The 23,523-nt window shown below is 40.4% G+C and overlaps 2 protein-coding genes across 2 annotated transcripts; both read left to right on the top strand.

Annotated features, from left to right (window-relative positions):
* The first annotated feature begins 1,740 nt into the window (after nt 1–1,740).
* Nucleotides 1,741–15,120, top strand: LOC106560505 (uncharacterized). The gene is made up of 13 exons (XM_045687931.2): nt 1,741–1,897; nt 2,091–2,363; nt 3,235–3,540; nt 4,424–4,480; nt 7,101–7,148; nt 7,282–7,338; nt 8,985–9,032; nt 9,166–9,222; nt 10,869–10,916; nt 11,050–11,106; nt 12,753–12,800; nt 12,934–12,990; nt 14,627–15,120. The coding sequence occupies exons 1-13, from the start codon at nt 1,840–1,842 to the stop codon at nt 14,782–14,784; spliced, it is 1,272 nt and encodes a 423-aa protein (XP_045543887.2). The 5' UTR covers nt 1,741–1,839; the 3' UTR covers nt 14,785–15,120.
* A 443-nt stretch (nt 15,121–15,563) lies between these two features.
* On the top strand, nt 15,564–23,305 carry use1 (unconventional SNARE in the ER 1 homolog (S. cerevisiae)). The gene is made up of 8 exons (XM_014123462.3): nt 15,564–15,713; nt 16,523–16,572; nt 19,539–19,617; nt 19,788–19,937; nt 20,092–20,107; nt 20,196–20,226; nt 20,362–20,524; nt 22,602–23,305. Exons 1-8 carry the CDS (start codon nt 15,612–15,614, stop codon nt 22,782–22,784), a joined length of 774 nt encoding a protein of 257 aa, XP_013978937.1. The 5' UTR covers nt 15,564–15,611; the 3' UTR covers nt 22,785–23,305.
* Nucleotides 23,306–23,523: the final 218 nt, after the last annotated feature.

Here is a 23,523-nt window from a genome sequence, read left to right as displayed (position 1 = left end):
CTTTCAATGATAGAGGTTAAAACTAAACTTGGTGGGGCCTTCCGAGTGGCGCAGCGGTCTAAGGCACTGCATCGCAGTGTTGTGCCCTCACTACAGCCTGGGATTCGATCCCAGGCTATGTCAGAACCGGCCGTGACCGGGAGTCCCATAGGGCGGTGCACAATTGGCCCTGCTTCGTCCAGGTTAAGGGAGCGTTTTCCCTTGGTTCATCGCGCTCTAGCGACTCCTTGTGGCGGGCCGGGCTCCTGCAGGCTGACTTCAGTTGTCAGTTGAACGGTGTTTCCTCCGACACATTGGTGCGGCTGGCATCCGAGTGAAGCGAGCGGGTGTTAAGAAGCATGGCTTGGTGGGTCATGTTTCGGAGGATGCATGACTCGACCTTCCCCTCTCTCGAGCCCATTGAGGAGTTGCCACAATGAGACAATATCACAAAAAGGGTTTAAAAAAAACTGACCTTGGTGTTAACACACAGTAGAAACAATAGCTGTTCTCATGAAGTGGCATAAGATGTTTCCTTTTGATAAAGCAAAATAAAGAGAAACATGCTGATGTTGGAGGAGAAAGACATTTTAATAAAACAAGACCTCCACTTTGTATAAAACGATTCTCTGGTCATTATATTTCTGCTCCACTGGTTTAAAGAGATACATATTTATTACAAAACAAAAATACCTGTCCTTCATTGAGAGAAGGGGTCATAGGTTATATTCGAGTTTCCGCACCATTGACTGTTTATGAAACGGGGGGCTGTAAAATTAGGTAAGACTTTATTTATTCAACAAGCTTTTCACAGAAATGACTTTTTTCTAGAATGTTCCTTTGTTAAACACTTCCCCCTGACCTTGGTATAGAGCGATAATTAACTACCCAGGAGACTCTTTTTAAGGAATAGTCACACCCTGATAGAACCCCCACCAGATATGGAAAGCCAACCCCCCGTCTCTTCCTTGCTGGATGTACATCATGGGCTCCCGAGTGGCGTAGCGGTCTAAGGCACTGCATCTCAGTGCAAAAGGTGTCACTACAGTCCCTGGTTTGAATCCAAGCTGTATCACATCCGGCCGTGATTGGGAGTCCCATAGGGCGGAGCACAATTGGCCCAGCATCGTCTGGGTTTGGCCTGGGTAGGCCGTCATTGTAAATAACAATTTGTTCTTAACTGACTTGCCTGGTTAAATAAAGGTTAAAACATATTTTTTTTAAATCATCCGGTTTGATAGAGGGAATCTCCAGCCCCTTGTTTTAACCTGCCCATCACTTTCCTTGTCAGTAAGGCTGTTTCCCTTTTGATTAGGCTGGTGAAGTAATGCCATGACAGATTAATATATTAAATCTACTCATTTACCTCAGATCTCAAAAGAGTGGTTTATTTGTTTTGTCTGACTATGAAACAAGCCAAACAGATATTTTGCGTTACTCCTTTTCCTAATAAATTTGAATGAGGCCAGATAAATTAGAAGTATTATTTTTATACTTAGATTATGAAAAATGCTAATCTGTGTCATCTGGAAGATTCTCATTTCTAGATAAGAGCTTTATTTAACTTTATTTTTTACAAAATTTCGAGAAACACAGCCGTTGTTATTCTGTTTGTTATATCAGTGTGTGTATTTTTGTATAAATTGTTTCAATGTTAATGTTCCTGGGTTTGCGTGTGAGGATGTTGGCGGGCCTGGGAAGACAGAAAGGAGTCTGCTGTAGAGGGGCCCTGCAGGGGGGCCAAGAACTGCCTGGCCTGCTGTAGAGTGTATGAACTGACGTGAAATCCCCCTCATCTCAGTCGTCAGTTCCACTGGAGCTCTTGCAGACTACAGTCACAGGAGACAACTGAAGAGGACAATGGAGTACCTGCAATCTTATCACTGTTTACTCTGCTACTTTCTGCTGGCTCTTAGAGGTACCCATCCTCCATTCTACTTTTTCTTAAATACATGTATTAACAATAATGTAATGTTTATTGTTGAAAAAAAATTGAAGTGACTAATTTAAGATTTTTGTAAAACAAAGCTATCTATAAGACTGTAAAAAACAAAAATCCATATTCAATACACCGTGTCATTTACTGTTTCCGATTAACAACTTTTATTTAGATCCTGCACTCTGTGCTAAAGAGATCACTGTTAGCCCAGACAAACCCATTGTCAAGCTGGGAGATGCTGTGACCTTGATCTGTGAGACAACCTGTCCCCAAGTCAAACCACGCTGGATGGAACTAGACGAGAGCGATGTCATTCAGAATACCACAAACAACAGAAGTTATCTACATATTGCAGCTGTACAGCTGAATCACGAGGGAAAGTATACCTGCACAGCAGCAAAATGTAGCAAACAGAAGAAGGAAACAATCCAGCTCAGAGTTTACTGTAAGTTACTGACCTGGGATCATTTATGTAGGTCAATGGGTTTTAAAGTCAGCTTCTCTACCCCTTAATGATTACATATCGGCTCAGATACTCTCTTCTCTACCGGCTAAAATACTATATTCTCTGCTCCTTAACCGTGATTACATACCGGCTAGTTAAATTTACTCTCTTCTCTGCTCCTTAACTGTGATTACGTACCGGCTAGTTAAATTTACTCTCTTCTCTGCTCCTTAACTGTGATTACGTACCGGCTAGTTAAATTTACTCTCTTCTCTGCTCCTTAACTGTGATTACGTACCGGCTAGTTAAATTTACTCTCTTCTCTGGTCCTTAACTGTGATTACGTACCGGCTAGTTAAATTTACTCTCTTCTCTGCTCCTTAACTGTGATTACATACCGGCTAGTTAAATTTACTCTATTCTCTGCTCCTTAACCGTGATTACATACCGGCTAGTTAAATTTACTCTATTCTCTGCTCCTTAACTGTGATTACGTACCGGCTAGTTAAATTTACTCTCTTCTCTGCTCCTTAACCGTGATTACATACCGGCTAGTTAAATTTACTCTATTCTCTGCTCCTTAACCGTGATTACATACCGGCTAGTTAAATTTACTCTATTCTCTGCTCCTTAACCGTGATTACATACCGGCTAGTTAAATTTACTCTCTTCTCTGCTCCTTAACCGTGATTACATACCGGCTAGTTAAATTTACTCTATTCTCTGCTCCTTAACCGTGATTACATACCGGCTAGCTAAATTTACTCTATTCTCTGCTCCTTAACTGTGATTACGTACCGGCTAGTTAAATTTACTCTATTCTCTGCTCCTTAACTGTGACTGATATATATCATGGTTTCTACTCCTCTAGCTTTCCCGGTGCCTGTCCTGTCCACGGTGCCAGAGAACCCTGTCTCTGGTCAACCTTTTGAGGTGAAATGTACACTGACAAAAGTTTACCACAGAGATGATGACAACGTTGAGATGCGTCTCTTCCACCTTGACAAGCTTGAAACAGAACACTCCAAAAACTGTACTGATGACAGATTTTGTGATCACACGTGGTCTTCTAAGAATCAGACGGGCACTAGCAAAACAGATTATCAGTGTGAAACCAATCTTACTATTGCCCCTAACAGCTTTACTGAAAAGGCTCGTCTTACCATACATTTCCAGGGTAAGTTGTTTAAATTTTAGGTATTTCATACAGTATATTTAATACAGTTGACTCTGTTAGTCGGTTCTGTGTTAGTCGGTTCTGTGTTAGTCAGCTCTATGTTAGTAGGCTGAATGTTAGTAGGCTGAATGTTAGTAGGTTCGATGTTAGTGGGCTCTATGTTAGTAGGTTCTATGTTTGTAGGCTCTATGTTAGTTGACTCTATGTTAGTAGGCTGAATGTTAGTAGGTTCTATGTTAGTAGGCTCTATGTTAGTGACTCTATGTTAGTGGCTCTATGTTAGTAGGCTGAATGTTAGTATGTTCTATGTTAGTAGGCTCTATGTTAGTAGGCTCTATGTTAGTAGGCTCTACGTTAGTAGGTTCTATGTTAGTAGGCTCTATGTTAGTAGGTTCTATGTTAGTAGGTTCTATGTTAGTAGGCTCTATGTTAGTAGACTCTATGTTAGTCGTTTCTATGTTAGTAGGTTCTATGTTAGTAGACTCAATGTTAGTAGTTTCTATGTTAGTAGCCTATAGAAACGCAGTCAACTCATAATAATTTTGGGGAAAAATCAAAACACACCTTTCCCAGATAGCATATGGCAGGGTTGGGGAACCCTTTTCCTGGAGTGCTGCAACTACTGCAGAGTTCTGTTCCTACTACGCACCACACCAAACCAACTGAGCTAATTGATCAGTTCAGTGATTGCCTGAATTCCAAATATATGGTTTTCCAGGTTGGTTAAATCAAAACCATGAAGTAACCAGGAGACCCCTAGCCTAGGGTCTCTGAGTGAGTCTGTCCTTATTGTTATTATAAAGTGTATATGTTTTTTAAACTGGTTGACATTTGAACATAACTGTTGTAAAAACTATTGTTATTCCTGTTATTCCTTTGTCAGTTAAACCCATGGAAGCACCAACGTCAGAACATATAAATGAGGAAGGCGAAGGTCAAGGTGAGATACATAAACTTAGCAAAAAAAAGAAACATCCCTTTTTCAGGACGCTGTCTTTCAAAGACAATTTGTAAAAATCCAAATAACTTCACAGATCTTCATTGTAAAGGGTTTAAACACTGTTTCCCATGCTTGTTCAATTAAGGTCACAGTTATGAAAACTTAGGACACTAAAGAGGCCTTTCTACTGACTCTGAAAAACACCAAAAGAAAGATGCCTAGGGTCCCTGCTCATCTGTGTGAACATGCCTTAGGCATGCTGCAAAGAGGCATGGGTCAGCAGATGTGGCCAGGGCAATAAATTGCAATGTCCATATTGTGAGACGCCAAAGACAGCGCTACAGGGAGACAGGACGGACAGCTGATCGTCCTCGCAGTGGCAGACCACGTGTAACAACACCTGCACAGGATCGGTACATCCGAACATCACACCTGCGGGACAGTTACAGGATGGCAACAACAACTGCCCGAGTTACACCAGGAACGCACAATCCCTCCATCAGTGCTCAGACTGTCCGCAATAGGCTGAGAGAGGCTGGACTGGGGGCTTGTAGGCCTGTTGTAAGGCAGGTCCTCACAAGACATTACCGGCAACAATGTCGCCTATGGGCACAAACCCACCGTCGCTTAACCAGACAAGACTGGCAAAAAGTGCTCTTCACTGAAGAGTCGCGGTTTTGTCTCACCAGGGGTGATGGCCGGATCCGCGTTTGTCGTCGAAGGAATAAGCGTTACACCACGTTGTACTCTGGAGCGGGATCGATTTGGAGGTGGAGGGTCCGTCATGGTCTGGGGCGGTGTGTTACAGCATCATCGGACTGAGCTTGTTGGCATTGCAGGCAATCTCAACGCTGTGCGTTACAGGGAAGACATCCTCCTCCCTCATGTGGTACCCTTCCTGCAAGCTCATCCTGACATGACCCTCCAGCATGACAATACCACCAGCCACACTGCTCGTTCTGTGCGTGAATGTCAGGAATATCAGTGTTCTGCCATGGCCAGCAAAGAGCCCGGATATCAATCCCATTGAGCACGTCTGGGACCTGTAGGATCGGAGGGTGAGGGTTTGGGCCATTCCCCCCAGAAATGTCCGGGAACTTGCAGGTGCCTTGGTGGAAGATTGGGGTAACATCTCACAGCAAGAACTGGCAAATCTGGTGCAGTCCATGAGGAGGAGATGCACTGCAGTACTTAATGCAGCTGGTGGCCACACCAGATAGTGACTGTTACTTTTGATTTTGACCCCCCCTTATTCAGGGACACATTATTCCATTTCTGTTAGTCACATGTCTGTGGAACTTGTTCAGTTCATGTCTCAGTTGAATCTTGTTATGTTCATAAAAATATTTAGACAGTCTAAATACCAATATTTAGACAGTTGACAGTGAGAGGACGTTTCTTTTTTTGCTGAGTTTAGATCAATCTGAGCAGGCAGTTCTACAGTATATTTAATGGATGAGATTGAGGTCTGAATGCCACTTAAAATGATAGTAATACAGTCTACTTATCACTAAAGTAAATATTAGGCTACTTATTCATATAGCATGCATGAATTTTCAAACTCAATGGAAGACCAGTGATCTACATGGTGTTGAGTAAAGCCAATTTGACAAGGGGAGTTCTAGAAAGATGCCTGAGTTTCCGAATTGGATGACCATTGAAAACTATTTTTCCCAGTCGGAGCTCGTTTTTTTTTCTTCTGAGTTTCCAGTTGTTTTGAAGGCACTTAAGTCTGAGCGTTCTGAGTTCCGAGTTCCCAGTTGTTTTGAACGTGGCAACTTTGATGATGGTTTGACTGTTGCTGCATTCAAAGCAACTGGGAACTCAGATATCTCCAACATCTGACTTCAGTGGGTTCAAGACAACTGGTAACTCTGAAAAATACGAGCTCGAAATTCCGAGTCGGAAACGCTGCCATCTTTCTAGAGCTCCGACTTTGCAACCTGAAGATCACTGACGTCATGATTTGACCTCGTTTTTGGGGGATTTCCCAGTTGTCTTGAAAGCAGCAACTGATTAAGAGGTGGAAACTCAACCAACCCCTTGTTCAGTTGGCTTTACTCAACACCATGTAGATCACTGGTCTTTCATTGAGTTTGAAAAGTCATGCATGCTAGATGAATAACTAGCCTAATATTTACTTTAGTGATAAGTAGAATGTACTACTATCATTTTTTCATGGCATTCATACCACAATATCATCCATTAAATCCTGCCTGCTTAGTGTAAAAAAGTAAGAAAATGTATTTCCTAACTACTGTAAGTCGCTCTGGATAAGAGCTTCTGCTAAATGACTAAAATGTAAATGCAGATATTTAAAATAAGGAAGGCGAAAGTCAATGTGAGATACGTAGATCAATCTGAGCAGGCAGTTCTACAGTATATTTAATGGATGAGATTGAGGTCTGAATGCCATTTAAAATGATAGTAAAACAGTCTACTTATCACTAAAGTAAATATTAGGCTACTTATTCATATAGCATGCATGACTTTTCAAACTCAATGGAAGACCAGTGATCTACATGGTGTTGAGTAAAGCCAATTTGACAAGGGGTTGGTTGAGTTTCCACCTCTTCATCAGTGTGATGATGGTTTGACTGTGTTGATTTGTTGTTGTCAGGTGATGCTGGTGATGTCTATAATAATCCCAGAAGCACTGCCACGTCTCGTGAGTATGCTATATTAAATGTAATAGAATTGAACGTCATCTTTTGGGTGTCTCCACATTTCAGACTGAAGATAAAACGAATCGAATATTTTTTCCTACTTCTTTTTTTACTGTACTGTTATTCCTTTGTCAGCTGAACAGATAGGATCACAAACGTCAGAACCTGTCAACACGGAAGGCGAAGGTCAAGGTGAGATGGATAAATCTGAGCAGGCAGTTCTACAGTATATTTAATGGATGAGATTGAGGTCTGAATGCCATTTAAAATGATAGTAAAACAGTCTACTTATCACTAAAGTAAATATTAGGCTACATATTCATATCGCATGCATGACTTTTCAAACTCAATGAAAGACCAGTGATCTACATGGTGTTGAGTAAAGCCAATTTGACAAGGGGAGTTCTAGAAAGATGCCTGAGTTTCCGAATTGGATGACCATTCAAAACTATTTTTCCCAGTCGGAGCTCGTTTTTTTTTCTTCTGAGTTTCCAGTTGTTTTGAAGGCACTTAAGTCTGAGAGTTCTGAGTTCCGAGTTCCCAGTTGTTTTGAACGTGGCAACTTTAATGATGGGTTGACTGTTGCTGCATTCAAAGCAACTGTGAACTGTGAACACAGATATCTCCAACTTCCAACTTCAGTGGGTTCAAGACAACTGGTAACTCTGAAAAATATGAGCTTGGAATTCCAAGTCGGAAATTCTGGCATCTTTCTAGAGCTCTGACATTCCGACCTGAAGATCACTGACGTCATGATTTTAACCTCGTTTTTTTGTTAATTTCTTTTTTCTTTTTTTTAATCTACATGGTGTTGAGTAAAGCCAATTTGACAAAGGGAGCTCTAGAAAGATGCCTGAGTTTCCGAGTTGATGACCGTTCAAAACGATTTTTCTCTGTCGGAGCTCGTTTTTTTTCCAGAGTTCCCAGTTGTTTTGAAGGCACTAAAGTCGGAAGTCTGAGAGTTCTGAGTTCAGAGTTCCCAGTTGTTCTGAACGTGGCAACTTTGATGATGGTTTGACTGTTGCTGCGTTCAAAGCAACTGGGAACTCAGATATCTCCAACATCTGACTTCAGTGGGTTCAAGACAACTGGTAACTCAGAAAAATACGAGCTCGAAATTCCGAGTCGGAAACGCTGCCATCTTTCTAGAGCTCCGACTTTGCAACCTGAAGATCACTGACGTCATGATTTGACCTCGTTTTTGGGGGATTTCCCAGTTGTCTTGAAAGCAGCAACTGCTTTAGAGGTGGAAACTCAACCAACCCCTTGTCAAATTGGCTTTACTCAACACCATGTAGATCACTGGTCTTCCATTGAGTTTGAAAAGTCATGCATGCTATATGAATAAGTAGCCTAATATTTATTTTAGTGATAAGTAGAATGTATTACTTTCATTTTTTCATGGCATTCATACCACAATCTCATCCATTAAATCCTGCCTGCTTAGTGTAAAAAAGTAAGAAAATGTATTTCCTAACTACTGTAAGTCACTCTGGATAAGAGCTTCTGCTAAATGACTAAAATGTAAATGCAGATATTTAAAATAAGGAAGGCGAAAGTCAATGTGAGATACGTAGATCAATCTGAGCAGGCAGTTCTATATTTAATGGATGCGATTGAGGTCTGAATGCCATTTAAAATGATAGTAATACAGTCTACTTATCACTAAAGTAAATATTAGGCTACTTATTCATATCGCATGCATGACTTTTCAAACTCAATGGAAGACCAGTGATCTACATGGTGTTGAGTAAAGCCAATTTGACAAGGGGTTGGTTGAGTTTCCACCTCTTCATCAGTGTGATGATGGTTTGACTGTGTTGATTTGTTGTTGTCAGGTGATGCTGGTGATGTCTATAATAATCCCAGAAGCACTGCCACGTCTCGTGAGTATGCTATATTAAATGTAATAGAATTGAACGTCATCTTTTGGGTGTCTCCACATTTCAGACTGAAGATAAAACGAATCGAATATTTTTTCCTACTTCTTTTTTTACTGTACTGTTATTCCTTTGTCAGCTGAACAGATAGGATCACAAACGTCAGAACCTGTCAACACGGAAGGCGAAGGTCAAGGTGAGATGGATAAATCTGAGCAGGCAGTTCTACAGTATATTTAATGGATGAGATTGAGGTCTGAATGCCATTTAAAATGATAGTAAAACAGTCTACTTATCACTAAAGTAAATATTAGGCTACATATTCATATCGCATGCATGACTTTTCAAACTCAATGAAAGACCAGTGATCTACATGGTGTTGAGTAAAGCCAATTTGACAAGGGGAGTTCTAGAAAGATGCCTGAGTTTCCGAATTGGATGACCATTCAAAACTATTTTTCCCAGTCGGAGCTCGTTTTTTTTTCTTCTGAGTTTCCAGTTGTTTTGAAGGCACTTAAGTCTGAGAGTTCTGAGTTCCGAGTTCCCAGTTGTTTTGAACGTGGCAACTTTAATGATGGGTTGACTGTTGCTGCATTCAAAGCAACTGTGAACTGTGAACACAGATATCTCCAACTTCCAACTTCAGTGGGTTCAAGACAACTGGTAACTCTGAAAAATATGAGCTTGGAATTCCAAGTCGGAAATTCTGGCATCTTTCTAGAGCTCTGACATTCCGACCTGAAGATCACTGACGTCATGATTTTAACCTCGTTTTTTTGTTAATTTCTTTTTTCTTTTTTTTAATCTACATGGTGTTGAGTAAAGCCAATTTGACAAAGGGAGCTCTAGAAAGATGCCTGAGTTTCCGAGTTGATGACCGTTCAAAACGATTTTTCTCTGTCGGAGCTCGTTTTTTTTCCAGAGTTCCCAGTTGTTTTGAAGGCACTAAAGTCGGAAGTCTGAGAGTTCTGAGTTCAGAGTTCCCAGTTGTTCTGAACGTGGCAACTTTGATGATGGTTTGACTGTTGCTGCGTTCAAAGCAACTGGGAACTCAGATATCTCCAACATCTGACTTCAGTGGGTTCAAGACAACTGGTAACTCAGAAAAATACGAGCTCGAAATTCCGAGTCGGAAACGCTGCCATCTTTCTAGAGCTCCGACTTTGCAACCTGAAGATCACTGACGTCATGATTTGACCTCGTTTTTGGGGGATTTCCCAGTTGTCTTGAAAGCAGCAACTGCTTTAGAGGTGGAAACTCAACCAACCCCTTGTCAAATTGGCTTTACTCAACACCATGTAGATCACTGGTCTTCCATTGAGTTTGAAAAGTCATGCATGCTATATGAATAAGTAGCCTAATATTTATTTTAGTGATAAGTAGAATGTATTACTTTCATTTTTTCATGGCATTCATACCACAATCTCATCCATTAAATCCTGCCTGCTTAGTGTAAAAAAGTAAGAAAATGTATTTCCTAACTACTGTAAGTCGCTCTGGATAAGAGCTTCTGCTAAATGACTAAAATGTAAATGCAGATATTTAAAATAAGGAAGGCGAAAGTCAATGTGAGATACGTAGATCAATCTGAGCAGGCAGTTCTATATTTAATGGATGCGATTGAGGTCTGAATGCCATTTAAAATGATAGTAATACAGTCTACTTATCACTAAAGTAAATATTAGGCTACTTATTCATATCGCATGCATGACTTTTCAAACTCAATGGAAGACCAGTGATCTACATGGTGTTGAGTAAAGCCAATTTGACAAGGGGTTGGTTGAGTTTCCACCTCTTCATCAGTGTGATGATGGTTTGACTGTGTTGATTTGTTGTTGTCAGGTGATGCTGGTGATGTCTATAATAATCCCAGAAGCACTGCCACGTCTCGTGAGTATGCTATATTAAATGTAATAGAATTGAACGTCATCTTTTGGGTGTCTCCACATTTCAGACTGAAGATAAAACGAATCGAATATTTTTTCCTACTTCTTTTTTTACTGTACTGTTATTCCTTTGTCAGCTGAACAGATAGGATCACAAACGTCAGAACCTGTCAACACGGAAGGCGAAGGTCAAGGTGAGATGGATAAATCTGAGCAGGCAGTTCTACAGTATATTTAATGGATGAGATTGAGGTCTGAATGCCATTTAAAATGATAGTAAAACAGTCTACTTATCACTAAAGTAAATATTAGGCTACATATTCATATCGCATGCATGACTTTTCAAACTCAATGAAAGACCAGTGATCTACATGGTGTTGAGTAAAGCCAATTTGACAAGGGGAGTTCTAGAAAGATGCCTGAGTTTCCGAATTGGATGACCATTCAAAACTATTTTTCCCAGTCGGAGCTCGTTTTTTTTTCTTCTGAGTTTCCAGTTGTTTTGAAGGCACTTAAGTCTGAGAGTTCTGAGTTCCGAGTTCCCAGTTGTTTTGAACGTGGCAACTTTAATGATGGGTTGACTGTTGCTGCATTCAAAGCAACTGTGAACTGTGAACACAGATATCTCCAACTTCCAACTTCAGTGGGTTCAAGACAACTGGTAACTCTGAAAAATATGAGCTTGGAATTCCAAGTCGGAAATTCTGGCATCTTTCTAGAGCTCTGACATTCCGACCTGAAGATCACTGACGTCATGATTTTAACCTCGTTTTTTTGTTAATTTCTTTTTTCTTTTTTTTAATCTACATGGTGTTGAGTAAAGCCAATTTGACAAAGGGAGCTCTAGAAAGATGCCTGAGTTTCCGAGTTGATGACCGTTCAAAACGATTTTTCTCTGTCGGAGCTCGTTTTTTTTCCAGAGTTCCCAGTTGTTTTGAAGGCACTAAAGTCGGAAGTCTGAGAGTTCTGAGTTCAGAGTTCCCAGTTGTTCTGAACGTGGCAACTTTGATGATGGTTTGACTGTTGCTGCGTTCAAAGCAACTGGGAACTCAGATATCTCCAACATCTGACTTCAGTGGGTTCAAGACAACTGGTAACTCAGAAAAATACGAGCTCGAAATTCCGAGTCGGAAACGCTGCCATCTTTCTAGAGCTCCGACTTTGCAACCTGAAGATCACTGACGTCATGATTTGACCTCGTTTTTGGGGGATTTCCCAGTTGTCTTGAAAGCAGCAACTGCTTTAGAGGTGGAAACTCAACCAACCCCTTGTCAAATTGGCTTTACTCAACACCATGTAGATCACTGGTCTTCCATTGAGTTTGAAAAGTCATGCATGCTATATGAATAAGTAGCCTAATATTTATTTTAGTGATAAGTAGAATGTATTACTTTCATTTTTTCATGGCATTCATACCACAATCTCATCCATTAAATCCTGCCTGCTTAGTGTAAAAAAGTAAGAAAATGTATTTCCTAACTACTGTAAGTCGCTCTGGATAAGAGCTTCTGCTAAATGACTAAAATGTAAATGCAGATATTTAAAATAAGGAAGGCGAAAGTCAATGTGAGATACGTAGATCAATCTGAGCAGGCAGTTCTATATTTAATGGATGCGATTGAGGTCTGAATGCCATTTAAAATGATAGTAATACAGTCTACTTATCACTAAAGTAAATATTAGGCTACTTATTCATATCGCATGCATGACTTTTCAAACTCAATGGAAGACCAGTGATCTACATGGTGTTGAGTAAAGCCAATTTGACAAGGGGTTGGTTGAGTTTCCACCTCTTCATCAGTGTGATGATGGTTTGACTGTGTTGATTTGTTGTTGTCAGGTGATGCTGGTGATGTCTATAATAATCCCAGAAGCACTGCCACGTCTCGTGAGTATGCTATATTAAATGTAATAGAATTGAACGTCATCTTTTGGGTGTCTCCACATTTCAGACTGAAGATAAAACGAATCGAATATTTTTTCCTACTTCTTTTTTTACTGTACTGTTATTCCTTTGTCAGCTGAACAGATAGGATCACAAACGTCAGAACCTGTCAACACGGAAGGCGAAGGTCAAGGTGAGATGGATAAATCTGAGCAGGCAGTTCTACAGTATATTTAATGGATGAGATTGAGGTCTGAATGCCATTTAAAATGATAGTAAAACAGTCTACTTATCACTAAAGTAAATATTAGGCTACATATTCATATCGCATGCATGACTTTTCAAACTCAATGAAAGACCAGTGATCTACATGGTGTTGAGTAAAGCCAATTTGACAAGGGGAGTTCTAGAAAGATGCCTGAGTTTCCGAATTGGATGACCATTCAAAACTATTTTTCCCAGTCGGAGCTCGTTTTTTTTTCTTCTGAGTTTCCAGTTGTTTTGAAGGCACTTAAGTCTGAGAGTTCTGAGTTCCGAGTTCCCAGTTGTTTTGAACGTGGCAACTTTAATGATGGGTTGACTGTTGCTGCATTCAAAGCAACTGTGAACTGTGAACACAGATATCTCCAACTTCCAACTTCAGTGGGTTCAAGACAACTGGTAACTCTGAAAAATATGAGCTTGGAATTCCAAGTCGGAAATTCTGGCATCTTTCTAGAGCTCTGACATTCCGACCTGAAGATCACTGACGTCATGATTTTAACCTCGTTTTTTTGTTAATTTCTTTTTTCTTTTTTTTAATCTACATGGTGTTGAGTAAAGCCAATTTGACAAAGGGAGCTCTAGAAAGATGCCTGAGTTTCCGAGTTGATGACCGTTCAAAACGATTTTTCTCTGTCGGAGCTCGTTTTTTTTCCAGAGTTCCCAGTTGTTTTGAAGGCACTAAAGTCGGAAGTCTGAGAGTTCTGAGTTCAGAGTTCCCAGTTGTTCTGAACGTGGCAACTTTGATGATGGTTTGACTGTTGCTGCGTTCAAAGCAACTGGGAACTCAGATATCTCCAACATCTGACTTCAGTGGGTTCAAGACAACTGGTAACTCAGAAAAATACGAGCTCGAAATTCCGAGTCGGAAACGCTGCCATCTTTCTAGAGCTCCGACTTTGCAACCTGAAGATCACTGACGTCATGATTTGACCTCGTTTTTGGGGGATTTCCCAGTTGTCTTGAAAGCAGCAACTGCTTTAGAGGTGGAAACTCAACCAACCCCTTGTCAAATTGGCTTTACTCAACACCATGTAGATCACTGGTCTTCCATTGAGTTTGAAAAGTCATGCATGCTATATGAATAAGTAGCCTAATATTTATTTTAGTGATAAGTAGAATGTATTACTTTCATTTTTTCATGGCATTCATACCACAATCTCATCCATTAAATCCTGCCTGCTTAGTGTAAAAAAGTAAGAAAATGTATTTCCTAACTACTGTAAGTCGCTCTGGATAAGAGCTTCTGCTAAATGACTAAAATGTAAATGCAGATATTTAAAATAAGGAAGGCGAAAGTCAATGTGAGATACGTAGATCAATCTGAGCAGGCAGTTCTATATTTAATGGATGCGATTGAGGTCTGAATGCCATTTAAAATGATAGTAATACAGTCTACTTATCACTAAAGTAAATATTAGGCTACTTATTCATATCGCATGCATGACTTTTCAAACTCAATGGAAGACCAGTGATATACATGGTGTTGAGTAAAGCCAATTTGACAAGGGGTTGGTTGAGTTTCCACCTCTTCATCAGTGTGATGATGGTTTGACTATGTTCTCCAGCAGTGGAGGCCTCCAGCTCCACCACCACCACAGCCATGGTTGCACTGGGCTCCACAGTGGGATCCCTATCCATTCTCTGCTTGCTGGCTTACCTGATCAAATGGAGGAAACGCAAGTCATCCCCCAGTTGTCCAGAGAACCATCCTGATGGCTGCTGACCACCATGGCATTAGCTTCATCTTATGTTCTCAAGCTTTTTTTTGTCCTATGTGTTAAATGCCAATGTAGGACTCTAGCCTGCCTATATGCAACTTTCCTATAATATCTCAAAAGTAATGTATACTGAATCTGATCTCCTCATGTACTGCCTGCTGTATAAATCTTTAAAAAATAAAATAAAATAGCTATTAAAATTAAAGCAAACATATATCCAACAAATAATAATGTACTGGAAAAATGCCAAAGAGGAACAGTCAAACAGAAACATTGTAACTAACATAAAGCATGCAGTTTGATTAATAACATATGCTCATAATAAAGCTCTTTAGAAACAGGATTTTTGTGATTTTTCTGTTTTATTTAGGCCTGCTTATATACCGTGTTTCTCTTGTAAAACAGGCCAATTTGTTATATATTTCAATGTGGTCAATACATTTTGATTCATAAATTGTAATTGTAAATATATTTGATAACATTTTTCTCAAAAGATTATAGATTTTTTAAAGACAAAACGTGGTAAATGTGCAACGTTTATTCTAGGGTTTTGTGTGGTCGTCACTAGTTACCACAGACACAAACTCATCAACCCCGCCTATGTCTACAATTTATCCTCGTAAATCGCCATAAAAAAAAATCCACCGAAGAACAAAAATGTATATTATTTAAATATGTTAAACCCAAACCACTCTGCTAACCTTATGTCTAACCGTAAACTTAAATTTGTAATTTATTTTAACTTTAATTAATGTTTCCGATATACATGTGGTAACTAGTGGAAACGGTACTACTTCCGCAAAATCTTTGCGACACCCTGTCATATTCAAACATGGCTTCGTCTAGGTTAGAAATCAATTTTATCCGATTATTGTCCCGCTGCGAATCTATAGCTTCGGAGAAGCGAGTGGAAACGGAATGGAGGTTGGAAAAGGTAAGACATTTAGACGTTGTAGTCGTTGACCAATGCAACCTTCTTCAAACACAGTCAATGAGAAACGAATGTCCTGTCAAATGATGTTGACAGTGTCTGCTAACGTTGCGTTAGCTTGTCAGTAGGTTAGCATGCTAGATAGCCACGTCGTCAGCAACTTGGAACGAGCAAGTTGGCTAACTATACTACAACTGACTGTATTTTCTAGCAAATTAGTAGCTAATCGTAGTAGTTAACAGTATTAGCTAATGCAAGCACACATGACTTATTTATACCATTTTATATTATAAGATTAGCTATAATCTAAATACGACAGGTCAATGAATCTTGCGAAAGATCTATGTAACTAGCCATGATCATCTCACACCTTGGTTTAGTTGGCAAGCTAACGTTAAATCATTTGACAAGGTTGTGTAGCGAACTACAGTAATTCTAAGTTACACTTTTCCCAGCGAATTTATTTTTTTATCTGATTGTGTTCGCTAGAAGATTACGTTCAGGCCTTTCCAATCAGTCATATGTTTTGATGGCAACTAGCTAACGTTACAGCTGACCCCTCCCTTCAGAAAGCCTAACTAGTTACCGTTCCAGCTAACAGTTACACCCCCCCCCCCCCCCCCCCCCCCCCCGAATAGCCTGCCTTTGTCATCGTTTGCAAAGAATATTTTGCTTACTAGTTGTTGTTTTCTGCATAGCTGCTCAAACTGTGTTCCCATGTTTTTAAGAAACTTGGAAATTGTCTCTCTAAATGCCATCCCTATTATGACTCTACCTAACTGTAGGTCTTGACTTTTGCTCTTTCCTTCTAGTATGTTGGTGCTCTTGAAGAGATGTTGGTGGCTTTGAGGAAAAGTCCAAGGTATATCTAGGCTGAGACCTTTTACCTATGAGTGTCAAAGTTTAAACGTAAACAGTTTACTTTATTGTCTAACAGTACAGTATTGTAGCCATGTTCCCTCCAGATGTGACGCTTGGCATTCAGGCCACAGAGTTCCACCTTGGTTTCCTCAGACCAGAGAATGTTGTTTCTCATTGTCTGAGAGTCCTTTAGGTGGACCTTTCTGAAAGTATGGATCGCAACGTGTCAGAGTAAATGTATAATTATTTAATGAATTACTGGAATTGATTTGGCCAAGTGCAACTGTGGTCTCTGTTCAGTGCGCTCTCTGTTGAGTTTGGCAGCTGTGGGAGAAGGAGATGCCCGTGTGCTTCGCGGTTTACCAGATCTTTTTTTCTGGAGTTTTTTTTGAAGATCACTCGGTGACACACACTGCAGCGCTGTGGTTCAGCTGCAGATGATGCGCTGTCAGCCACTGACTTGTCATTCACACTCACCGACGTCACCAAATGGACTCATGCTCGAAACAAGTTCTGATTGAGCTCAATCGTCATGAAAAGCCAATACATCTGAGTTTCTCTCTTTCATACAAACTTTGAGAAATAACGAGGTGCTCCCTCAATGTGTTTTGTGCAGTGAAGTGCTTAGTAATGAGTCAATCAAAACGAACAAATTCATATAACGACACATCCTGACCAAACATCCACAGCATGACGGTATACCCAGGGAATTCTTTCAGAACGGGGCAGAATGCTTCAGGAATCAGTGCTTCGACAGTGGAAAATTAAGTCAGCTAGCAAGGCATTGTTGTCATTTTATAACAGGTGATGATAAACAGAAATAAGGGAGTATTATCTCATAGTAGTAGATGTGAGTTTCTCTTTCAAACAATCCCCTGGCCTTGTACACAGCTAATAGCTAACGTTAGCCAAAGCAAGCTAGCTACTGATAGTGCAACCCTAACTAACAGTACAGATGAAAAATGTACATCTTGCTGTAGAAATTATTGTTGAAAACAAGTCTAGGTTGGAACCGATGCTGTTAAAATACAAGTCGTCATTTTTATTGAAGCAAGATACTTTTTGAGGCAAACACACACAGTTCTGGGTTGCTCATCTACAGCAGGAAGTGATCTCCTGCCTAACTGAGAAAGCAGTAGATGTCCTGGTCCAGTTCAGCCCCACATACCTATGTCAATCAGGGTTCTCAACTCTGGATTACTTAAAAAACAAAAAAAACAAGTACAGAAACAGTGTCAATGCTGAGCAGTGTTGTACTGTCAAACTGATCCCAGAATAGACATGCTTGTTGAAAACTTCAACCAGCCACACACCTCTCATTAGGAGAGTGTGTGTTTTTGTTTTCTGATCTACATACATGTGATTGTTTTTTGAAATATTTGTATTTATTTAAATTGAACCTTTTAACTAGGCAAGTCAGTTAAGAACAAATTCTTATTTACAGTGACGGCCTGCCCCGGCCAAACCTAGACGACGCTGGGATAATTGTGCGCCGCCCTATGGGACTCATGTCCGGATGTGATACAGCCTGGATCAATCAGTTTATTCCAGTTCAGAATAAAAACTATGATTTCTATTTTAACAGCAACAGTTCCAACCTAGACTTTCTTTTGACAATCATTTCTACAGTAAGATGTACAGTAGGCCTGATCATTTCTACAGTGAGATGTACAGTAGGCCTGATCATTTCTACAGTGAGATGTACAGTAGGCCTGATCATTTCTACAGTAAGATGTACAGTAGGCCTGATCATTTGTACAGTGAGATGTACAGTAGGCCTGATCATTTTTCATCTGTACTGTTACTTAGTGTTGCACTATCAAAAAGCCTGTGTGTATTCTGTTATTCATATGTGTGATGTGATCAATCAGTTTGTTCCAGTTCAGAATGAAAATGATTTTTGGAATTTTAACAGCAACAGTTCCAACCTAGACAGATATGTAAGAGTTTTTAATGGGGGAAAATAAACATGAATAGCTAATTATATGGCCATTTACTTTTGTTATTATTTGTTTTTGTCTATATTGCATCTGTTGTTATGCATAAGGGCAATGAAATGTACCAATATTTATGTATAGTTGCATATGTTCCTAAACACAGAACTTCTAATTTGGGTCCCAGGCTGAAAAAGTTTAAGAACCCCTGCTTTAGGTGCCTTTTTACTGAGGAGTGGCTTCCGTCTGGTCACACTACCATAAAGGCCTGATTGGTGGAGTGCTGCAGAGATGGTTGACCTTCTGGAAGGTTCTCCCATCTCCACAGAGGAACTCTGGAGCTCTGTCAGAGTGACTGTTGGAATCTTGGTCACCTCCCTGACCAAAGCCCTTCTCCTCCGATTGCTCAGTTTGTCCGGGCTGCCAACTCTAGGAAGTGTGTTGGTGGTTCCAAACTTCTTCCATTTAAGAATGATGGAGGACACTGTGTTCTTGGGGACATTCGATGCTGCAGACATTGTTTTGGTACCCTGTGCCTCGCCACAATCTTGTCTCTGAGCTCTACGGACAATTACTTCGACCTCATGGCTTGGTTTTTGCTCTGACATTCACTGTCAACTGTGGGACCTTATATAGACAGGTGTGTGCCTTTCCAAATCATGTCCATTTAATTTACCACAGGTGGACTCTAATCAAGTTGTAGAAACATGTTGAGGATGATCAATGGAAACAGGATGCACCTGAGATCAATTTCGAGTCTCATAGCAAAGGGTCTGAATACTTATGTAAATAAGGTATTTAATACATTCGCAAACGTTTCTCAACCTGTTTTTGCTTTGTCATTATGAGGTATTGTGTCGATTTGAGAGAGGGGGGGATTTCATCTATTTTAGAATAAGGCTGTTAAGTAACAAAATGTGGAAAGAATCGGACTGAATACTTTCCGAATGATCTGTATTAGCCCAATTCATGTCCCCCTGAGGAAATCGTTGTTTTTAAATATTCATTCTTTATTTTCCATCTCTCCCTTCAGCAAACCCACAGTAGAGGTGATGACAGACTACACACGAAAGGTTGACTTCTTGAAAGGACTTCTAGAAGCAGAGAAACTGGTTAGTATAATGCACTGGATTTCATTCTGATACGTAGCTAAAAGTGATTTTTTTTAAATCTGTTTGAACCTATTAGCGTTACATTATACAAGTGTTTTCTTCTCACCAAAGTTTGTTTTTAATGTTTTCTTCACTTGAGCTAAGGATACGCTGCCTATGTTCTTTTATAGTCAGGGACAGAAAAAGCCCTGGCCAATCAGTTCCTAGCTCCTGGACGTACACCCACCATAGCCAATGAGAGGATGCCAGCCAGTAAGACAGTTCACATGCAGACCAAAGCCCGGTGCACAGGGGAGATGAGGAACGAGCTGTTAGGCACTGTAAGATAACCTCATACTGTCTATCACTGATGGATGGGTCTCAATAGTCTGTTTTTTACTTTGAGAATTTTACAGTTTGTTTAATAGACATGATTTGTCGTCTTTATAAAGTGCTATTTCTGCTAACTGTTTTATTGCATTTGTTTCTTTATAGGGTCTGTCGAACAAAGGTAAACATGTTTATTTTTTATATATATATTCAAATGTACAATATTATGACCATTTTAAAGTGTAATTATTTTCTCTGTAATTAAACAGGAAATTTGGAAACAGACTTGCGAAACAGAAGGTAACATTAAAACCTCATTTCCTCTTGCTCTGCTCTAAAATGTGAAACCGGACTTACCAAATGTACGATTTCACATTTTGTCTGTTTTATACCCACAATCAAATCAATCAATAAAACAAATCCCTCCCCTGCCAGGGGTTTGGTGCTGGATGAAAGGCAGTCAGCAGCTGAGCTGGATGCAGTGCTACAGCACCATCACAACCTACAGGAAAAGTTGGCTGAAGACATGCTGAACCTGGCGCGCAACCTGAAGAACAACACGCTGGTGGCCCAGAACATTATCAAACAGGACAACCAGGTGTGGTAGAAGAAAAGCTCTGCTGAACAGTTTCTATGCTGAATTACAATTCCACCCTTAGCCTCATTCTCAGGTCAGACAACAGGAAGACTCTCTCTGCACTTGTAGAGTTAGAAGAATGACGATAATCCCCCCGGGGTTTTAGTGCCTAACACTTTGTTATTTTGTTATTTTATTTTTTTTGCCTTTATTTAACTAGGCAAGTCAGTTAAGAACAAATTCTTATTTTTTAATGATGTCCTACTGAGGAACGGTGGGTTAACTGCCTTGTTCAGGGGCAGAACGACAGATTTTTACCTTGTCAGCTCGGGGATTCGATCTTGCAACCTATTTGGTTACTAGGCTCTAACCACTAGGCTACCTGCCGCCTAACACTCCTGCAGATCTCAAAGGATTGGACAGGTGTATCCAATATGGCGAGAATTTCACCAAACTTATCAGACTAACAAGTTGGAGCTATTTCCATATTACTTAAAATGTATATGATCCTTGGAATTCAGCAAAAGCTTCTATTCTGGTTGACAGAAAAGTGTTTTGCTATCCATCCAGAAGGTGGCGGTATTACATAAGAAACATTCCAGAACTAAAGCGCTTGAATAACTTATGGGATATATGATTTAACAGCTGCTGCTATGAGGCCTGGAATTCCCCTAGTCTAAATGGAAGGAGGGTTCATTTCCAGGGTCAATCCATTTTTGGACAAAAATATGCATCACTATGCATTTCAAAGGCCAGTAAAGTCTCTTATGAAAAGTGCAAGTGTTTGGCGACAGCCCCTTAAAGTTTCACAGAAGAAGTCTTGTCTATGTTCACCCTGACCTAGTCTATCCTTCAGCCACAGCAGAAATATTCATAGTATCCTGTCTCTCTGACCCAGTCTATCCTTCAGCCACAGCAGAAATATTCATAGTATCCTGTCTCTCTGACCCAGTCTATCCTTCAGCAACAGCAGAAATATTCATAGTACATTTTACATTTTAGTCATTCAGCAGACGCTCTTATCCAGAGCGACTTACAGTAGTGAATGCATACATTTCATACATTTCATTTCATGCATTTTTTGTACTGGCCCCCCGTGGGAATCGAACCCACAACCCTGGCGTTGCACACACCATGCTGGCGTTGCAAACACCATGCTCTACCAACTGAGCCACAGGGAAGGCCACTAAAGTGGGTACAGCCTCAGTTGTACAGAATTCTCACCACTTTTAAGTTTCCGCTCACAAAACCTGAAATTTGCTCAGTGACAAAAACATGTAGAGGGAACATTGCTCCGAACCAGTTTGTTTAAATGGGCATCCATTTCTGATATATCAGATCATCATTGAGTGTCATATGGAAACCGATCCTGTCTCTCTGACCAAGTCTATCCTTCAGCCAGAGCAGAAATATTCATAGTATCCTGTCTCTCTGACCCAGTCTATCCTTCAGCCACAGCAGAAATATTCATAGTATCCTGTCTCTCTGACCCAGTCTATCCTTCAGCAACAGCAGAAATATTCATAGTATCCTGTCTCTCTGACCCAGTCTATCCTTCAGCCACAGCAGAAATATTCATAGTATCCTGTCTCTCTGACCCAGTCTATCCTTCAGCCACAGCAGAAATATTCATAGTATCCTGTCTCTCTGACCTAGTCTATCCTTCAGCCACAGCAGAAATATTCATAGTATCCTGTCTCTCTGACCCAGTCTATCCTTCAGCAACAGCAGAAATATTCATAGTATCCTGTCTCTCTGACCCAGTCTATCCTTCAGCCACAGCAGAAATATTCATAGTATCCTGTCTCTCTGACCCAGTCTATCCTTCAGCAACAGCAGAAATATTCATAGTATCCTGTCTCTCTGACCCAGTCTATCCTTCAGCAACAGCAGAAATATTCATAGTATCCTGTCTCTCTGACCCAGTCTATCCTTCAGCCACAGCAGAAATATTCATAGTATCCTGTCTCTCTGACCTAGTCTATCCTTCAGCCACAGCAGAAATATTCATAGTATCCTGTCTCTCTGACCTAGTCTATCCTTCAGCCACAGCAGAGGATCTGATCTAATAGGTATGTTTTTCTCCTCTCTCACTCAGACCCTGACCCAGTCTATGCGGCAGGCAGACACCAACTTCGAGAAGCTGAAGGTTGAGTCGGAGCGTTTGGAGCAGCACACCAAGAAGTCGGTCAACTGGACCCTGTGGCTGATGCTCATCCTGGTCTCCTTCACTTTCATCAGTATGATCCTCTTCATCAGGATCTTCCCCAAGCTCAGATGATGCACACCTGCTGGACATACCTAGAACATAGAAGAATAACTGCTGCGCTGTTTGTACATATTCACATATAGGCCTAGGTGTGTATATATACCTTCACCGGGTTAGAAGTTGCCCAGTAAGCACAGATCTGGGATCAGCTCATCCTTCAACCAGCTTCTCCAATCCTATTAGATGGAAGAAATGTACAATTGACCTTAGATCAGTGTCTAGGGGGTAACTTCCTCCTGCTCCTTTATGGGTAACCAATATGCACACAAATATAGCTAGCGATAGATTTCTAGATATTTATTTAGAGTGAGGGACAGTGAGACGGGCCTAGTCTTATCAGATGGAGAATGGATGTGACTAAGAGCTTTAATCTCGATCCAGGGATGTCTGTCTGGCAGCAGTACACAGTAGCATGGTCCAGTCTGTACCGCATAGATTCATTTACCATTGATTGACTGCAAACAATATCAGTAATCTCATTGGTCATCTGTTAGTTTGGAACAAGTGGAGATTTAATGCATTCTGTCCTATATAAGGAACTAAAATGTTATCATTTAGTCCTAAAAAATCAGATTAATTAACCACTTGACAAGATCTTTGGTCCTAAAAAAAATCCCTGGAATTAATGCCTTTTTCATTGTTAATTTTCAGTGTGAGTAAATTAGTGTGAATCTGCCCATTTGTTTTTGTCAGTGTTGATGTGCATGAATAGTTGACAGTAGCGGTGAGTGACAGTGATAGATTCATTATG

The sequence above is a fragment of the Salmo salar genome, chromosome 10, assembly GCF_965601325.2.
Source record: "Salmo salar chromosome 10, fSalSal1, whole genome shotgun sequence".
Taxonomy (NCBI): Eukaryota; Metazoa; Chordata; class Actinopteri; order Salmoniformes; family Salmonidae; genus Salmo; species Salmo salar.
This window is presented reverse-complemented; position numbering and strand designations above follow the sequence as displayed.